This window comes from Phyllostomus hastatus, unplaced genomic scaffold, assembly GCF_019186645.2.
Source record: "Phyllostomus hastatus isolate PE091 unplaced genomic scaffold, TTU_PhHast_1.1 phas_contig_29, whole genome shotgun sequence".
NCBI classification, from domain to species: domain Eukaryota; kingdom Metazoa; phylum Chordata; class Mammalia; order Chiroptera; family Phyllostomidae; genus Phyllostomus; species Phyllostomus hastatus.
The window spans coordinates 4,289,565-4,306,664 of record NW_025333835.1 but is presented as its reverse complement, the minus strand read 5'-3'; the positions used below and the strand labels follow the sequence as shown (position 1 = coordinate 4,306,664).

The window sequence follows — 17,100 nt, the reverse complement described above, 5'->3', positions numbered from 1 at the left end:
TGCTCACAATAGTAATGGAAAGTTAAGTTATGGTTGGTGTTGTATTATTTTATTTAATTTTTCATTTTTTAAATTTTTCATAATGACACCAATTAATTTTAGAATCAGAGAAGATACTAAATATTGTTTAAAATTATCAAGTAGCAACTGTTGTGGAATTGTATGGCTCTACAACCCATGTCCTCCAAGCCCAGTGTACAGCAGAGACACACAGGGCTCTGAATTACTCCTCCTATAAAAAATGATGAGAACAGGGGAAAGCACAGAACTAAGTGATCTGGTGAAATCCATTTACTAGGAAACGTGTGAGAAAATTTCTTATCCCTTAAAGCAAATAACATTTATTTACTTGTTTATTTACTTGCTTACTTATTTACTTAGGTACATTCCCAAAATTTGTTGAACAAAATACAATTTTATGCTATGCTTTGTTGTTCCTTGGAGGTACAGGATAAAGAATGGGAGAAAAACAGAAAAGACAACAAAAACTTCAGACTATTCCACAGATTCCTTGCATTCGAGTCCCTCCCTCTGCTGACATGTCATTACTGAAGGTACAACATATTATTCACAGATGAAAAGGCCCTGTCTGTGTCTCCTTCAAGGCTTGAGGAATTTTCATGTCTTTGTTTACCCAGAAGTAGCAAGAACAATGGGCCCAGTGTAGGCCCTCCCGGTGTGCTGGAAGTGTGTGGGAGAGTGAATGAGTGTGGATTACCCACACCAGTGATGGGACCAGTGATGGGACACTGACTGACCACACTCTGGTTCCCTGCTACAAAGCTGTTAGCTCCTTTCAGTCAAAATTAGTTCAAGTCATTCTCATAAATACTCTGTCAAAATTTCAGTTCTCTGCCATCCCCTGAAGGAGGAATGAGCAACTAAATAAGAGTATTAGAAATGTTACTGTTACTTCTTATTTTGGAATTTGACAGTTATACTAAGAAAAAGAAGTAGGCTTTTTGTTCTTATTCAGCAAAACTATAACTTTTACAGTTTTATGTAATATAATGGAAACTCCCATTGCATTTTTGAGCTCTGCTCTTGAAATTGGCTTGGAATTTTCACATTATATTTTTCTCAGTCATTTGAAAAGAGTTAATTAGTAATTCATTTCCTTCAAATATATTATCTTTTAAAAGATGTAATTCAGAAACTGTAAAGCTGAAATGATGTCTCAAATTTTGAAGTACTTGGCTTTGCTTTCACCCTGTATATATTTTTTGAGTTTAAGATCTCTAGACTTCAAAAAAAAAAAAAAAACTGGCTCACATATTTCAACTCCAAACAAAATTTCTAACAAAGTCATTTTTATAAATAATTACTTTAAGTTTAGATTTATTACATAGGAAGAAATAGAAATAGAAGTCACAGTTAAAGAAGTGAGCTCACTGGGAAGTCAGAGAAAAAGGGGTCCTCAGAGACAGGTTCAGGGAGTAAGCCAGGATGAGCTGCTACTGCCCATTTCTTCCCTGGTTGCAAGTTTCCTGGGATCCCTTAGAGTTTGGGAGATGCAAGCCTGTAGGGGAAGAAGTGGGGGTAAGGGAAAGGTGATGGGTCCTCCAGGGAGGGAAAATGTGAAGTGGATTGGTTGTCTTGAGGCTTTTTATCTTTCTTTGGAAACAATTGGAATTTTAGGGGAGATCTCAGGGGAGGCTCTTAGAATATTCATTAGCTTTCCAGGTGTGTCCTTCAACTTGTTCATCAAAATGTGTGTATAGAGGGGCCAGGGTTATTTTTCTGGTTAGTTTTATTTTTAAAGAACATAATTAAGGAAGGACTGGGACTAAGACTGTTCTGCCCTGGGACAGTCTGGAGTGTATAGATCATTTGCTCCTTACTATCCTTGGTTAGGAAAGATAAAACCTTGTGATTCATTAGCTGGCTGTAAATTGCTCAAATTGTTAGGCCTTGTTTATTATTTTGTCTCATTTTCCCTTATTCCACTTATCAAGGAACCCTAGCTTCTCACTGTCTTGCCTCACCTTCACCTTCTTTTATCCAGTCCCTACCTCCCTTTTCCCCTCTGACAGCTGTCAGTCTGTTCCATGAGTCCATGCCTCTGTTTCTATTTTGTTAGTTTACATTTTTCATTAGATTCCACATACAAGTGAGATCATATGGTATTTGTCCCTGACTGGAAGCCCAAGCCCTTTCTGCTTCTCCCTAGCATAGATGACAGCCCTCCAAATCATCTCCACACCAGTGGCTCATCTTCCTGTGAGCTCCTTCTCCGTGATCTTTCCAAGATGCAAATTTGGTCAGCTTAAATGTGTAACATTTTGGGCTGGATAATTCTTTGTTGTAAGAACTGGATGCTGTCTCATGCACTGTAGGATGTTCAGCAGCATCACTGGCCTCTGTCGACCAAATACCAGTAGCATCCCTTCTCCCTCTCACCATTTGTGACAACTAAAGATTTCCCCAGACATTCCCAAATGTCTCTTGAGGGTCAAAATCACACTGTTAAGAAGCACTGCCTTAAATAAAGACCATCAATGGTTCCTTATAAAAAAGGGTAATCTTTAAATTCTTAACAAGGCATGAAAAGTTTTCCATGACCTTCCCCTGTCTAATGCTGCAGCCTTTTTCAACTCAGACTCCACTTTCTGGTTAAAGTAAAAAAAAAAGTCTGCTTCCCAATATATCTAAATATGTTGTGCCTATAAAAGAAATTGTACTACTTTCTACCTTCTTTGTCTTGTGCTCCCCTGGTTCTCCAGTTCTAGCATACATGCATCATGATCACCTAGAGGACTTGTTAAAGCTCAGAGTGCTGGACCCAACCCAGAGTTTCTGACTCTTTAGGCCTGAGAATGTGCATTTCAAACAAGTACCAGGTGATGTTGATGCCTTTTAAAACCAGGATTCTAACCCCTTAAGGACTTCTTATTCACCCTTAAGTCTACACGTGTTGATCATCTCATTTAGGGAGTTTCCTTGACTGTGCAGGCAGAGTTTATTTTCCTTCTGTTGAACCTCTACCACATTGTGAGTCTGTTCATCTACCTATACTCCCTGCTTACTGACAACTTTCAGTGGAAAGTTCTCTTTTACCCGTGTAGAGGCCTGGCATACTTCCAGACCTGGGTAGATTCTCACAACCTGCCTTTCTCAACAAGGACTATAATAGATCAATAAAAACTGAAAAATCCTTGGATCTCCGTCCACCCAAAACTTTGACCTACTTACCTAGAATCTTAGACACTTCACCTTTATACAGGCCAGTGAAAGATTTTTTAAGTAAACTAAGGAACAACTACCCAATTGTTGTTTTCTAATTGATATATATATGTGTGTATATATATATAGTGTATATATTATATATAGTGTATATATTATATATAGAGAGAGAGCAAGAAAGAAAGGGGAGAGAGAAGCATCTTACTTCAGAGGAAGTCAACTTTGAATACATGACACTCTTAATTCTGTAAACTCCACCAATTCATCAATGTCACCTGCTGTGCTCTGACAGGACCTAACCTGTGGGCAGCAGCGCTACTTTTACAGCATCATGAGGATTTACAACTCCAGGCCCCAGTGGGAGGCCCTGCAGACCCGATATATTCACAGCCTTCGGCACCAGCAACTGCTTGGTAAGTTTAACTACCTGACCTGGACCAAGCACCTCAAGAAAGGACTTGTGCACTGCAGCCAGAAGTCAAGTTTCCTGATACAAATTTGAGTAGAATGGCCTCTGCCAACAAGCTGTTTTATCAATGTGGTCAGCAGGCCAAGTTTAAAAATCATTATCCCTGACAAAAGAAAGGAAGGTTTTATGGGTAAATTAAGAGGGTTTAAAGAAATTGGAGGGTGGATTGTTGTAAAATATCAACAACTCTGAGATTTACAGGAACTTGATGTAGTAGAAACAGCCATGGCCTCAAGCAGCTGGCCTAAGCTAAAAAACACAGCTCAGCCAGCCCCTTGCTGATTGCGTAAACTCAGAGACGTAGTTTACTCACAAAAGGAATATTTGTATTGCTGAGCATTTACCATGTTCCAGACATTGTTCTTGGAGTTCTATGCTTGCTCTCTCATTTCTCCCCATGTTACAATTGTGGGAAATTTTGGTCAGGCAGGTATATAACCTGATCAAGCTCACACAGATAGTAAATGTCAGTTAGGACCATCACCTGAAAAGATTGTGCACTCTCTTTCCCATGCCCCACTGTTTCTCTTCTCCTATGAACCTCATGGGATTTTATGAAGCATAAATGAAATAATGGTTCTGAAAGACCTTCATAGATCATAAGTAACAACCTACAGAAAGATATAATTGTTATTAAATCTTTTTTCTTTCAAAAATGTTTTCAGTCTTCAGCTCCTCTCTATTATACTCTTCTCCTAACTCCCATAGAACTTTATTTACTATCATTTTTTTCTAAACTACTCACTTGGCACTAGCACATCTACTTATATTATTGTTTCTGTATTTGCACAAAAGGAAAACATATTTTCTGCAAGTGATTCAATAACAAAAACAATAACAGTAGTTATCTCTTATTAGGTCTTCCTATGTTTCAGCAATTATTCTAAGTACTTTGCTTATATTTGCTTGTATTGTCTTATAAAAACACAAGCATGTCCACGTGGTAGATGCCTTTATAACCCACATTTTACAGAAGAGAAAATTGAGACATGGTAAGTTAAATAACTTGACTAGGATCATATAACTAGTAAATAGCAGAGCAAGGATTCAGCTGTTCCCAATGATTGAAATGTTGCAGAAACATCACCTGGTAGCTTTGTTTGCAGAATAAAATTGCTTAGAAGCCAATGAACCTAGAAGCAGAATATTCAATGTTTAGTGCACATAAAATCCAACTGTGTATGTTATTAAAATGCAGATTTCCAGGCCTAACTTTTTGAATTTATGATTCAAAGATATCTGGAGTGGAACCAGAAATCTTCATTTTTAAAAAGCATCATGAAAAGTGGTCTTAGCCAGACAACTGTGTAAGTGATCTGCAGACTGTACTGTAGTAACACATAAAGGCTGAATATATCTGCTTCTGGTCGGAAGAAAGTTTTAATACTGATCAACAATTCAGATGAAGGTTTTTCATGGCTCAAGCCCCTCTCCAAATGATCTGTCATGATAATCAATAGCTATGTATTAATTTACTGAATGAGTAATGCAAAAGAAGAAATATACTTCCTGTCTTCAAAAATCATAAAAATCTGGGTGTGCTAAACACAAGTAGAAGAAATTTTGTGAATCTGAATATTTGCAGTGATTTTTGCTTATTTGTTTTGTAAAACCATTAACCTTAAAGTCTCTCTTATTTCTTTCCCCTAGGTTATATTACTCAGCAGGAGGCCTTGGCTTATATGCTGTACTTAGGAGATTCAACCAACAAAGCCTCAGCCAAGGAAGCTCCGCAAAGAGCCATCCCCTGGAAGGCTTCAGCCATGACAAGAACATGGCTACCAGCAGTCCCTGTGTCTGTGGTCTGACCCAGAGCCAAAAGTGCAAGGCTCTGATCCCTCAGGAGCCAAGACTTGGCACAAGGTCTAAAACAGGCAGTATGCTCATGGACTTCTGGCATCTAGTGAGTACTGAGTGTATATTTGTAAATGAGCATAAATAAATCTTCTAATACAAACCCACAAGTAAAAATAATCTTTTTCCCGTGCAAAACCCAGCAAAAACACATTGCATTTTACCAGGAAAAACACATTGAGAAGTCCTTTTACTTGACATACCTATAGACTAAAATGACTTTTGAAGCATTCAAAGTAAAAGTTTCCTTTGAATTAAAACCTCCTAGGGAAGTCCCAAAAACAGTGAAAAGGGAGAAGTTATTAGAGGGTGCCAGGTTCTCTATCACTGGGTGATTATCCCTGAAAAGCTGCCCATTGCACATATTAAAAATACCCTAAACAACACAGATTTAACACTGAGCATGCAGGGTTCCTGGAGCCATATCTTCTCAGCCACACCTGGACTATACATTTCCATGTCTCCCTTCCTCTCTTCTTTCCCATCAAGCAATAGAAGTCAATTTGGCCCCACATCTTGTTCTTATCTGACTCAACAATTCTTTTGTGTAATCTTGAAACTTGGAATTATCAACCCACAATAGCTGAGTTCAGTCTACATTCTGTAATTAACCTTCACATGGGTAAGAGAATTCATGCAAATATCCTATGCCCCTGGTAAATGAAGGTACACTCTCAGCAGAACAAGAAATAGCCCCTGAAAACTAATTACAAGTCTAATCTTTCAGTGGCCTCAATGGTTTTAAGTAAAGCACATAAGACTATGCAAACAAGCAAAAAATGTGATAAAAGCTGATTCTTTGAAAAGATAAACCAGATTCATCAAGAAAAAAAAGAGAGAAGACCTAAATAAATAAAATCAGAAATAAAAGAGAAGTGACAACCAACACCACAGAAATGCAAAGGATTGTAAGAAAACATTATGAACATCAATATCTCAAAAAACTGGACAATATGGGTAAAATGGATAAATTTCTAAAATCATAAACCTTCCAAAATTGAATTTAAAAAATCAGAAAATCTTATTAGATTGATTACAACTAATTAAATTGAAGCACTAATAATAATAATAACATTAAAAGACTACCAACAAACAAAAATCCTGGATCAGATGGCTTCTCAGGTTAATTTCACCAAACATTCAAAGAAGAGCTGACATATATCCTTCTCAAACTATTTCAAAAAAATTCAAGAGGAGGGAAGACTCCCAAGCTCATTTTATGAGGCCAGTATATCCTAATTCAACACCAGATAAAGACACTACAAAGAAAGAAAATTATAGTCCAATATTACTGATGAATATAGATGCTAAAATTCTCAACAACATATTAGCAAACTGGACCCAGCAATACATTAAAAAGATCATACACTATGATCAAGCAGGATTTACTTCAGGCATACAAGACTGGTACAATATCTGCAAACCAATAAATGTTATACACCACCTTAAAAAAAGAAAAAAAAATCACATGATATTAATAATGAACAAAAAGCATTTGATAAAATTCAGCCCCATTTAAAGTGAAATAAAGGGAGCACATCTCAACATAATAAAGGCCATATATGACAAATCCACAGACAACATCATTCTTAACACACAGAAATAAAAGCATTTCTTATTCAACATAGTACTGGAAACCAAGCAAGAAGTAAAGGCATCTAAATTGGGAAGGAAGAAGCAAAATTGCCATTATTTACAGGTGACATGATACTGTATATATAAAACCCTAAAGATTCTAGCAAAAACTACTAGAACTGATAAATGAATTCAATAAACTAGCAAGATACCAACTAGATATCCAAAATCAGTTGTGTTTTAATATACCAATAATACATTATCAGAAAAAAAACTAAGAAAATAATTCCATTTAAAATTGCATCATAAAACAATACCTTGGCATAAATTTAACCAAGAATGTAAAAGACCTATACTCAGAAAATTATAAGACACTGAAGAAATAAATAAATTGAAAAGAGATACTAATATGTAAAGGCATATATTGTGCTCATGGATAGGAAAAAACTAATATCATTAAAATGCCCATATTACCCAAAGCAATCTATAGATTCAATACAATTCCTAAATATTCAAAATATTTATATGAAACCACAAAAGACTCAATAGCCACAGCAAACTTGAGAGAGGAAAACAAATTTAGAGGAATCACACTACCTGATATTGGAGAATACTACAATGTCATGATATCCAAACAGCATGGTACTGGCATAAAAACAGACATATAGGTCAGTTGAACAATACAGAGAATCTGGAAATAAACCCATGTCTTTATGGTCAATTAATATTTGACAAAGAAGTCAAGAACATACAATGGATAAAGACAGTCTATTCAATAAATGATGTAGGGAAAACTAAACAGATACATGCAAAAAGATAAACTAGATTACCTTCTTACACTATAAACAAGAATAAAGTAAAAATAGATTAAAGGCTTAAATGTATGTCTTGGAACCATAAAAATCTTAGACAAAAATGTAGGCAGTAAAATTTTGGACATTTCTCATAACAATATGTTTTTGCATATATCTCTTTGTGTAAGGGAAACAAAAGAAACATAAAGAAATAGGACTGTATCAAACTGAAAAGTTTTTGTACAGCAAAGGAAACCATCAACAAATGGAAAGACAACCCACTGAATGAAAAAATATATTCACCAATGATACATCTGATAGGAGATGAATATTCAAAATTTATTTTAAGAAATTATAAATCTCAACATCAAAAACCCAAACAATCCAAATAAAAGATGAGCAAAGAATTCTCCAAAGAGGACATACATCTATGGCCAACAGACATATGAAAAGATGCTCAATGTCACTAATCATCAGAGAAATGCAAATCAAAGCCACAATTAGATATCACCTCACAACTGTGAGAATGGCTATCATCACTAAAACATCAAACAATGAGTGTTTTGAGAAGATGTGGAGAAAGGGAATCCTATTGGTAGGAACACAGGTTGGTCCAGCCACTGTGGAAAGCAGTGTGGAATTTCCTCAAAAAATTAAAAGTGGAACTTTCTTATGACACACTGATTCCACTTTCAGAAATATATTCAAAGAAACCCAAAACACCAATGTTCATTGCAGTGTTCATTGCAGTGTTATTTATGATAACCAAGATTTGGAAGCAGCCCAAATGCCCATCAACAGATGAGTGGATAAAAAATGGTGGTACATTTACACAATGGAATACTAGTTGGCAATGGAAAAGAAGGAAATCTTACCTTTCATGACAGCATGGATGGACCTGGAGGTTGTTATGTTAAGTGAAATAAACCAGTCAGAAAGACAACTACCATATGATTTTATGTACACGTGGAATCTAATGAACAAAGTAAACAAACAAAATAGAGTCACAGATACAGAGAACAGACTGACAGCTGTTAGAAGAGAGGGAGGTTGGGCACTTGGGTGAAAACTGTGGAGATTAATCAAAAAACAAACAAACTCATAGACAGACAACAGTGAGGTGATTATGAGAGAGAAAGAGGGGTGGTGGGAGGTAGAAGAGGGTAAAGGGGGCATAAATGTTGATGGAAGGAGAATTGACTTAGGGTGTAAATGCACAATACAATATACAGATGATATATTTTAGAATGTACACTTGAAACCTATGTAATTTTATTAACCAATATCACTCCAATAAATTCAATAAATTTTATTAAAAGAATGAAATTTTAGAACTGAAAAATGAGAGGTCAAATCATCATATCAAAATTATAGTATTATATTGTAATTAATAGTTATTTTCAACACTAGCAATTTTGTGTATTAAAATTAGTCATCAGTGTTCACATAAAGTAAAAATAAAAATGCCTTTTCTTTATCTTTCTAAATGTTCAGCCCCCTTTTTCATTCAAATCAGCCAATGATTTTGTCATGCCCATGAAAGCAGTTGGTTTAGGTGGAATATAAACTTACTTAAAAAGGGGTGTGGAAACATTGATCTGAAAGGAAGATGCTGCAATATTAGCAGAAAAAATAAAAAAGCAAAAAACAAAAAACCTCACTGGTGATTATTATCATCTCTCTGCAACCATTAATGTAGAAGATACAAAGGTTATCATAACATTCTGAAAACTCTCAATACTGATTCTGAGATTCTATCTGACTTTTCTTTGGGAGAAACAAGAGGCATGGTTGGCCCACTTCAAGTCCAAGAGGAAGACTTGGGAAAGCCAATGCTGACCCTTCACTAAGTCATAGAGACACTTCTTGACCCTTGCCTATGCTGGCCCTGACTCAGGTACTCTAAGTAGCTTTACACTTATAAGGCAAGAATCATTAGATAGACTTAAAAATATATATATCAAAAGGCACTGGAGTGAGCTATAGGGCAGCCCTCCTGAGAGACAGAGGTTTGTGGCATACTTAAATTGGTATACAATTCTTTCCATTGTTTCCATGATGGGCCTTAGGTTTGTGGCATACCTAAATTGGTATACAATTCTTTCCATTGTTTCCATGATGGGCCTTTTATCACTTTAAGTTTCTTACATGCAGTTTCATTTTAGACTTTTTTTCTGATGTGCACAGATATTTATTGTATAAGCCCTAGCTAGTGATGCAGAATATCAAGGATGCCTCTTATAATTCTGAGTTGCATCCCAGCATCCCAAATATCAGGGGCATCTACTTTCTGATAGAGGAGTTAAAAGCTAATTGACAAGTGAATGTTATAGGCCCATAGAACAACAAATAGATCTAAGTTTGTACAGAAGATCCTATTTGTTGACTCTCCCTTCAGAAAAGATAACACCCTTCCTCTGAAACCCCAGCACAAAGTTTATGAAGAACATGATCAATTATGGTGTCAGAAAAAAGATGCTTAGATGGGAAAACACTGTGAAAGATGATCAAAGGAGAATCAAGGACAACCTGTAACTTTTAGGAAAGTCTACTACTTTGACTTATTGGAAACTATATAGCTTGCTTTCACAATGTCAATAGACATCATCAGAAAGTTCTTCAGATCAGTGATCATTTCACCTGAAATTACTGGAACATAGAACAGCATGTGGCCTTTGGTAGGTAATCAATAACACTTATTGAATAATATAGAAATAGCCAAAGACTGTGATTCAGACTGGCCTCTGAGATTGTGATATTTTTCCAGGATCCCAGGAAGTTACAACTACTGATGAGGAGTACCAGTAATTTATCAAGAACAGGTGTCAGGAGTAGTCCATCTTAGGTGCAGCTAATAGGGGTGCATTGTCTGTAAAGAATTTTAAAACAATAATAAAGCTGAATAAAAGTTAGGTTGCTTTCTGTCATCACCACGACTCAGCAGTAATTCTAAATAGGATCGGTGATAAATATGCCTTTCCCGAAATTCTTTTATGGGTCTAAGTTCTAAACAAATGCCAAGGATACTGTTGAGTTTTAATAGTCTATACCAGGGGTGTCAAACTCATTTTCACTGGCGCCAACATGAGCCTTGTGGTTGCCCTCAAAGAGCCAAATGTAATTTCAACTTCTTAACAGTTAAGGAGTAGTTACATTTATACAGTCCTAAAATTATTTCAGCCCTTTGAAGGCAACCTCGAGGCTGATATAGCTCCCTGTGAAAATGAGTTTGACACCCTTGGTCTATATGTAAGCTTCAAAGTAGTCAAAGTAGAACATTTTTATTACTTTCCTTTTAGTAATTATTTTATTCCTCATGGAAAGTAATTCAGAGAACTCTCAACCCACACAGTATCGGCTCACATATCTCCAGCCATTGTGGTACTACATATTCCTTCATTTAAACAGTAGATTTGAAAGATTTGAAATGAACAGTGGATACCGTGATTATAAAAACAATCAATAGAGCTTGAATTACTGCAACTCTCTAATCTATGTGGCCAATTTTTTTCTTTTTAAAACAATTTTATTGAGGTGCAATTCATATGCAACAAGTGCACTTAGTTAAAGTTTAATGAGTCTTGACAAATGCATATAGTCACATCACCACTACCACAATCATGCTATAGAATGTTAACTTTATTCAAAAAAGGTTTGTCTTCTTTTGTAGTCAATCTCCTCTCCCCAACTCTGACCCATGGAAATCACTGATCTGCTTTCTATCACTATAGTTTTGACTTTTCTAGAATTTAACATAATTGAAATCACAGTATATAGTGTTTTGTGTGTTGCTTCTCTAATATGATGCTACAATGGTTCGTCATGTTGCATAGCCAGGCTGGGGCAAAAGTAGGTTTATCATTGTTCATGTAGAAAATAATATAATAATAAATAATTATACAAGAATAAATTCTGTGTTTCGTATACTCACACCTGTAAACCTACTTTTGCCTCACCCTGTATTAGTAGTTTGTTTCTCTTCACTGCCAAGTAGCATTTCCTTGTATGAATACACCACAATTTGCTAATCCACTCAGTAACTGATGAACATTGGGATTGTCTGACTTTGGACTATTACTGATAAAGCTGCTATAAATATTTTAATGTAAGTATTTGTCTGAAGTTTTTGTTTCTTTTCAATAGATACCTAGGAGTACAATTACTGGCTGATATGGTAGCTTTAGGTTTAACTTTTTAAGATATTGCCGTATTGTTTTTGAAAGTGCCACACCCTTTTTCATTCCCACTAGCAATATATGAGTTATAGTTGTTCCACATCCTTGCAATATCAGACTTTTCTTTCTCCTCTTCTCTTCTCTTCTCTTCTCTTCTCTTCTCTTCTCTTCTCTTCTCTTCTCTTCACTCTCCCCTCCCCTCCCCTTCCCTCCCCTTCCTTTCCCTTCCCTTTCCTTTCTTTTTAAAATTTAATTGTTGTTCAAGTACAATTTTCTGCCTTTTACTCCCACCCCAGCCACCCACACCATCCCTCCCCACCTCCCTCCCATTTCGAACACCACCCCCCTAGTTTTTGTCCATGTGTCCTTTATACTTCTTCCTATAAACCCTTGCCCCTTTCCCCTGAAATTCCCTCCCCTCTCCCCTCTGGTCACTGTCAGTCTGTTCTCTATTTCAGTGTCTTGGTTATATTTTGCTTGTTTCTTTGTTTTGTTGTTTAGGTTCCTGTTAAAGTTGAGATCATATGGTATTTATTTGTCTTGCACTGCCTGGCTTATTTTGCTTAAAATAATGCTTTCCAGTTCCATCCATCCTACCCATGCTGTTGCAAAGGGTAGGAGCTCCTTCTTTCTTTCTGCTGCATAGAATTCCATTGTGTAAATGTACCACAGTTTTTTGATCCTATCACTTACTGATGGGCACCTAGGTTGCTTCCAACAGTTGGCTATTGTAAATTGAGCTGCTATGAACATTGGGGTGCAAAGGTTCTTTTGAATTGGTGTTTCAGGGTTCTTAGGATATAATACTAGCAGTGGAATTGCTGGGTCAAAAGGCAGATCCAGTTTTAGTTTTCTGAGAAAATTCCATACTGTTTTCCATAGTGGTCGTACCAGTCTGCAATCCCACCAACAATGCACTAGGGTCCCCTTTTCTCCACAACCTCTCCAACACTTGTTGTTTGTTGCTTTGTTTATAAAGGCCATTCTGACCAGTGTGAAGTGGTTTTAATTTGCATCTCTCTGATAGCTAGTGATATTGAGCGTCTTTTCATGTGCCTCTGAATCTCTGTATGTCCTCCTTGGAGAAGTGTCTGTTCAAATCCTTTGCCCATTTTTTAATTTGGTTGCTTGTCTTTGTAGAGTCGAGTCATGTAAGGTCTTTGTATATTTTGGAGATTAAACCTTTGTCTGAGGTATCATTGGCAAATGTTTTCCCATACAGTTGGTTCTTTTTCAATTTTAATGCTGTTACCTTTTAGCTCTGTAGAAGCTTTTTATTTTGATGAGATCCCATTTGTTTATTCTTTCCTTTATGTCCCTTGCTCTAGGGGACATGTCAGTAAAAAAGTTTCTGGGTGAAATATCTGAGATTTACCTACCTACGTTCTCCTCTAGGACTTTAATGGTGTCATGGCTTATATTTCAATCTTTTATCCACTTTGAATTTATTTTTGTGCATGGTGAAAGCTGGTGCTCGAGTTTCCTTTTTTTGCACGTAGTTGTGCATTCTCCCAACACCATTTGTTGAAGAGGCTATTTTTACTTCATTTTATGTTGCTGCCCCCTTTGTCAAATATTAATTGACCATAGAGACTTGGGTTTATTTGTGGGCTCTCTGTTCTGTTCCATTGGTCCATGTACCTGTTTTTATGCCAGAACCAGGCTGTTCTGATTACAGCGGCCTTGTAATACAGTTTGGTATCAGGTATTGTCATCCCTCCTACTTTGCTTTTCTTTCTCAAAATTGCAGTAGCTATTCGAGGTCATTTATGGTCCCATATAAATTTTTGAAGTGTTTGTTCTATGTCTGTGAAGTATGCCATAGGGATTGCATTGAATCTATAAATTGCTTTGGGTAGTGTGGACAGTTTGATGAGGTTAATTCTTCTGATCCATGAACATGGTATATGTTTCCATTTGTTTGTGTCTTCCTTGATTTCTTTCTTCAGTCTTGTGTAGTTTTCTGAATACAGGTCTTTTACCTCCTTGGTTAGCTTCATTCCTAAGTATTGTATTTTTCTTTTTGCTATATGAAATGGGATTTTTTCTTGATTTCTGGTTCTGCTGTTTCACTGTTGGTATGCAAAAATGCCTTTGATTTCTGGATATTGACTTTGTATCCCACTGTTTTGCCAAATTCATTTATTAGGTCGAGCAGTTTTTTGGCTGAGTCTATAGGATTTTCTATATACACTATCATGTCATCTGCAAACAATGACAGTTTTGTTTCCTCCTTTCCGATTTGGATGCCTTTTATTTCCTTTTCTTGTCTGATTGCCATGGCTAAAACTTCCAATACTATGTCAAATAGGAGTGGTGAAAGTGGACAACCTTGTCTTATTCCTGATCTTAGTGGAAAAGATTTTAGTTTTGGCCCATTGAGTATGATGTTGGCTGTAGGTCTCTCATATATGGCCTTTATTGTGTGGAGGAATGCTCCCTCTATTCCCACTTTGCTGAGTGTTTTTATCATAAATGGGTGCTGTACCTTATCAAATGCTTTTTCTGCAAATATTGATATGATCATGTGATATTTGTGTTTGCTTTGGTTTATGTGATGTATTAATTACATTTACTGATTTGCGAATATTGAACCATCCTTGCATCCCTGGAATGAATCCCACTTGGTCATGTTGCATAATCTTTTTAATGTATTGTTGGGTGTGGTTTGCCAATATTTTGCTGAGGATTTTAGCATCTATGTTCATCAGTGATATTGGCCTGAAGTTTTCTTTCTTTGTTGTGTCTATATCTGGTTTTGGGATTAGGATGATGCTGGCCTCATAAAAAGAGTTTGGGAGTCTTACATCATTCTGGATTTTTTGCAATAGTCTGTGAAGGATAGGGGTTAGCTCTTCCTTAAATGCTTTGTAGAATTCTCCTGTGAAACCATCTGATCCCGGACTTTTGTGTGTTGGGAGTTTTTTGATTACTGCTTCAATTTCATTTGCTGTTATTGGTCTGTTCAGGCTTTCTGCTTCTTTTTCATTGAGTTCTAGGAATTTGTCCATTTCACCTAGGTTTTCAAATTTCTTGACATATAGTCCTTCATAGTAATTTCTTACAATCGTTTTTATTTCTGTGGTCTCAGTTGTAATCTCTCCTCTTTCATTTCTGATTGTGTTTATTTGGGTTCTCTCTCTCTTTTTTTTTTTTTTGATGAGTCTGCTTAAAGGCTTGTTCATTTTGTTTATCTTTTCAAAAACCAGCTCCTAAATTCATTGATCCTTAAAATTGTGTTTTTAGTCTCTATGCCATTTAATTCTGCTCTGATCTTGGTTATTTCCTTCCTTATATTTGCTCTGGGCTGTCTTTGTTGTTGTTCCTTGAGTTCTTGTAGGCGTAGTGTTAGGTTGTTTGTTTGAAAAGTTTCTATCTTTTTTAGGTGGGCCTGTATCGCTATGAACTTCCCTTTCAGGACTGCTTTTGCTGTGTCCCATAAGTTTTGTGTTGTTGTGTGTTTATTTTCATTTGTTTCCAGACTTTTTTTATTTCTTCCCTAATTTGATTCTTGACCCATTTATTGTTTAATAGCACGTTATTCAATCTCCATGATTTTGAGTGTTTTGGGTATTTTCCCTTGGGGTTGGTTTCTAGTTTCAGTTCCTTGGGTTTGGAGAAAATACTTGGGATGATTTCAATTTTCTTGAGTTTGTTGAGGCTTGTTTTGTGTCCTATCATTTGGTCTATCTTTGAAAATGTTCCATGTGTGTTTGAAAAGAATTGGTATTTAGCTTCTTTGGGATGGAGGGCTCTCTATATATCAGTTAAGTCCATTTTATCTAGGGCATTGTTCAATGCCACAACATCTTTGTTGATTTTTTTTTGGAAAATCTTTTTGACAGTGGGGTGTTAAAATCCCTTACTATAATTTTGTTGCTGTCAATATCTTTCTTGAAGTCCTCCAAGATTTTCTTTATGTACTCGGGTGCTCCTATGTTGGGTGCATATATGTTTACAATGTTTATGTCTTCTTGGTGGATTCTTCCCTTGGATATTGTGAAGTGATCTTCTGGGTCCCTCTTTATGGTCCTTTTTTGAAGTCTCTTTTGTGTGATATGAGTATTGCTAGTCTAGCTTTTTTTCCCTGTGCATTTGCTTGGAAAACTTGTTTCCATACCTTCACTTTCAGTCTTTATAGGTCTTTTGTCCTGAGATGGGTCTCCTGTAGGCAGCATATGTGTGGGTCATGCTTTCTTATCCATTCAGCTATTCTATGTCTTTTGAATGGAGCATTTAATCCATTTACATTTAAGGTTATTATTCATAGGTACTTATTCACTGCCTTTTTTGTACCTGTGTTCCTCTCTCTCTTTTCCTTCCTTTCCTTAAAGCAGTCCTTTTAGAATCTCTTGCAGAGCTGGTTTGGTTAAGGTCTATTCTTTTAGACTTCTTTGGTCTGCGTAGCTCCTCATTTGGCATTCTGTTTTGATTGAGAGCCTTTCTGGGTAAAGTAGCCTTGGTTGTAGGCCTCTGGTTTTCATTACTTGGAATATTTCTTGCCATTCTCTCTGGCTTGGAGCATTTCCATTGAGAAGTCAGCTGCTAACCTTATCAGGGCTCCCTTGTATGTTACCTCCTATTTCTCCCTTGCTGACTTTAAGATTCTTTGTTTGTCTTGGAATTTTGCCAATTTAATTATGATGTGTGTTGGAGTGGGCCTCTTTGGGTTTGTTTTGATTGGGATTCTTTGTGTTTCTTGGATGTGTGTGATTTTTTCCCTAATCAAATTAGGGAAGTTTTTCATCATTACCTTTTCAAATATGTTTTCTGTCCCTTGCTCTTCTTCTTGTCTTTTTGGTATACCTGTTATATGAATATCATTATGTTTCATATTATCTTGCATTTCTCTTAATCCCTCTTCATTCTTTCTGAGCCTCTTTTCCTTTTCTTGCTCTTTCTGGGTATTTTTTTCTACTTTGTCCTACAGCTTAGTGATCCAATTTTCTGCTTCATCGATCCTGCTTTTGATTCCTTCCACTGTGTTCTTCAGTTCAGAAATTGTATTCTTCACTCCTTGTGGCCCTTTTTGATAGTTTCTATTTCTTTT

General features: G+C 36.3%; 1 protein-coding gene across 1 annotated transcript; it reads left to right on the top strand.

Annotated features, from left to right (window-relative positions):
- The first annotated feature begins 458 nt into the window (after positions 1-458).
- Positions 459-5,460, top strand: FAM216B (family with sequence similarity 216 member B). Its single transcript, XM_045839304.1, has 3 exons — positions 459-554; positions 3,476-3,596; positions 5,303-5,460. Exons 1-3 carry the CDS (start codon positions 459-461, stop codon positions 5,458-5,460), a joined length of 375 nt encoding a protein of 124 aa, XP_045695260.1.
- Positions 5,461-17,100: the final 11,640 nt, after the last annotated feature.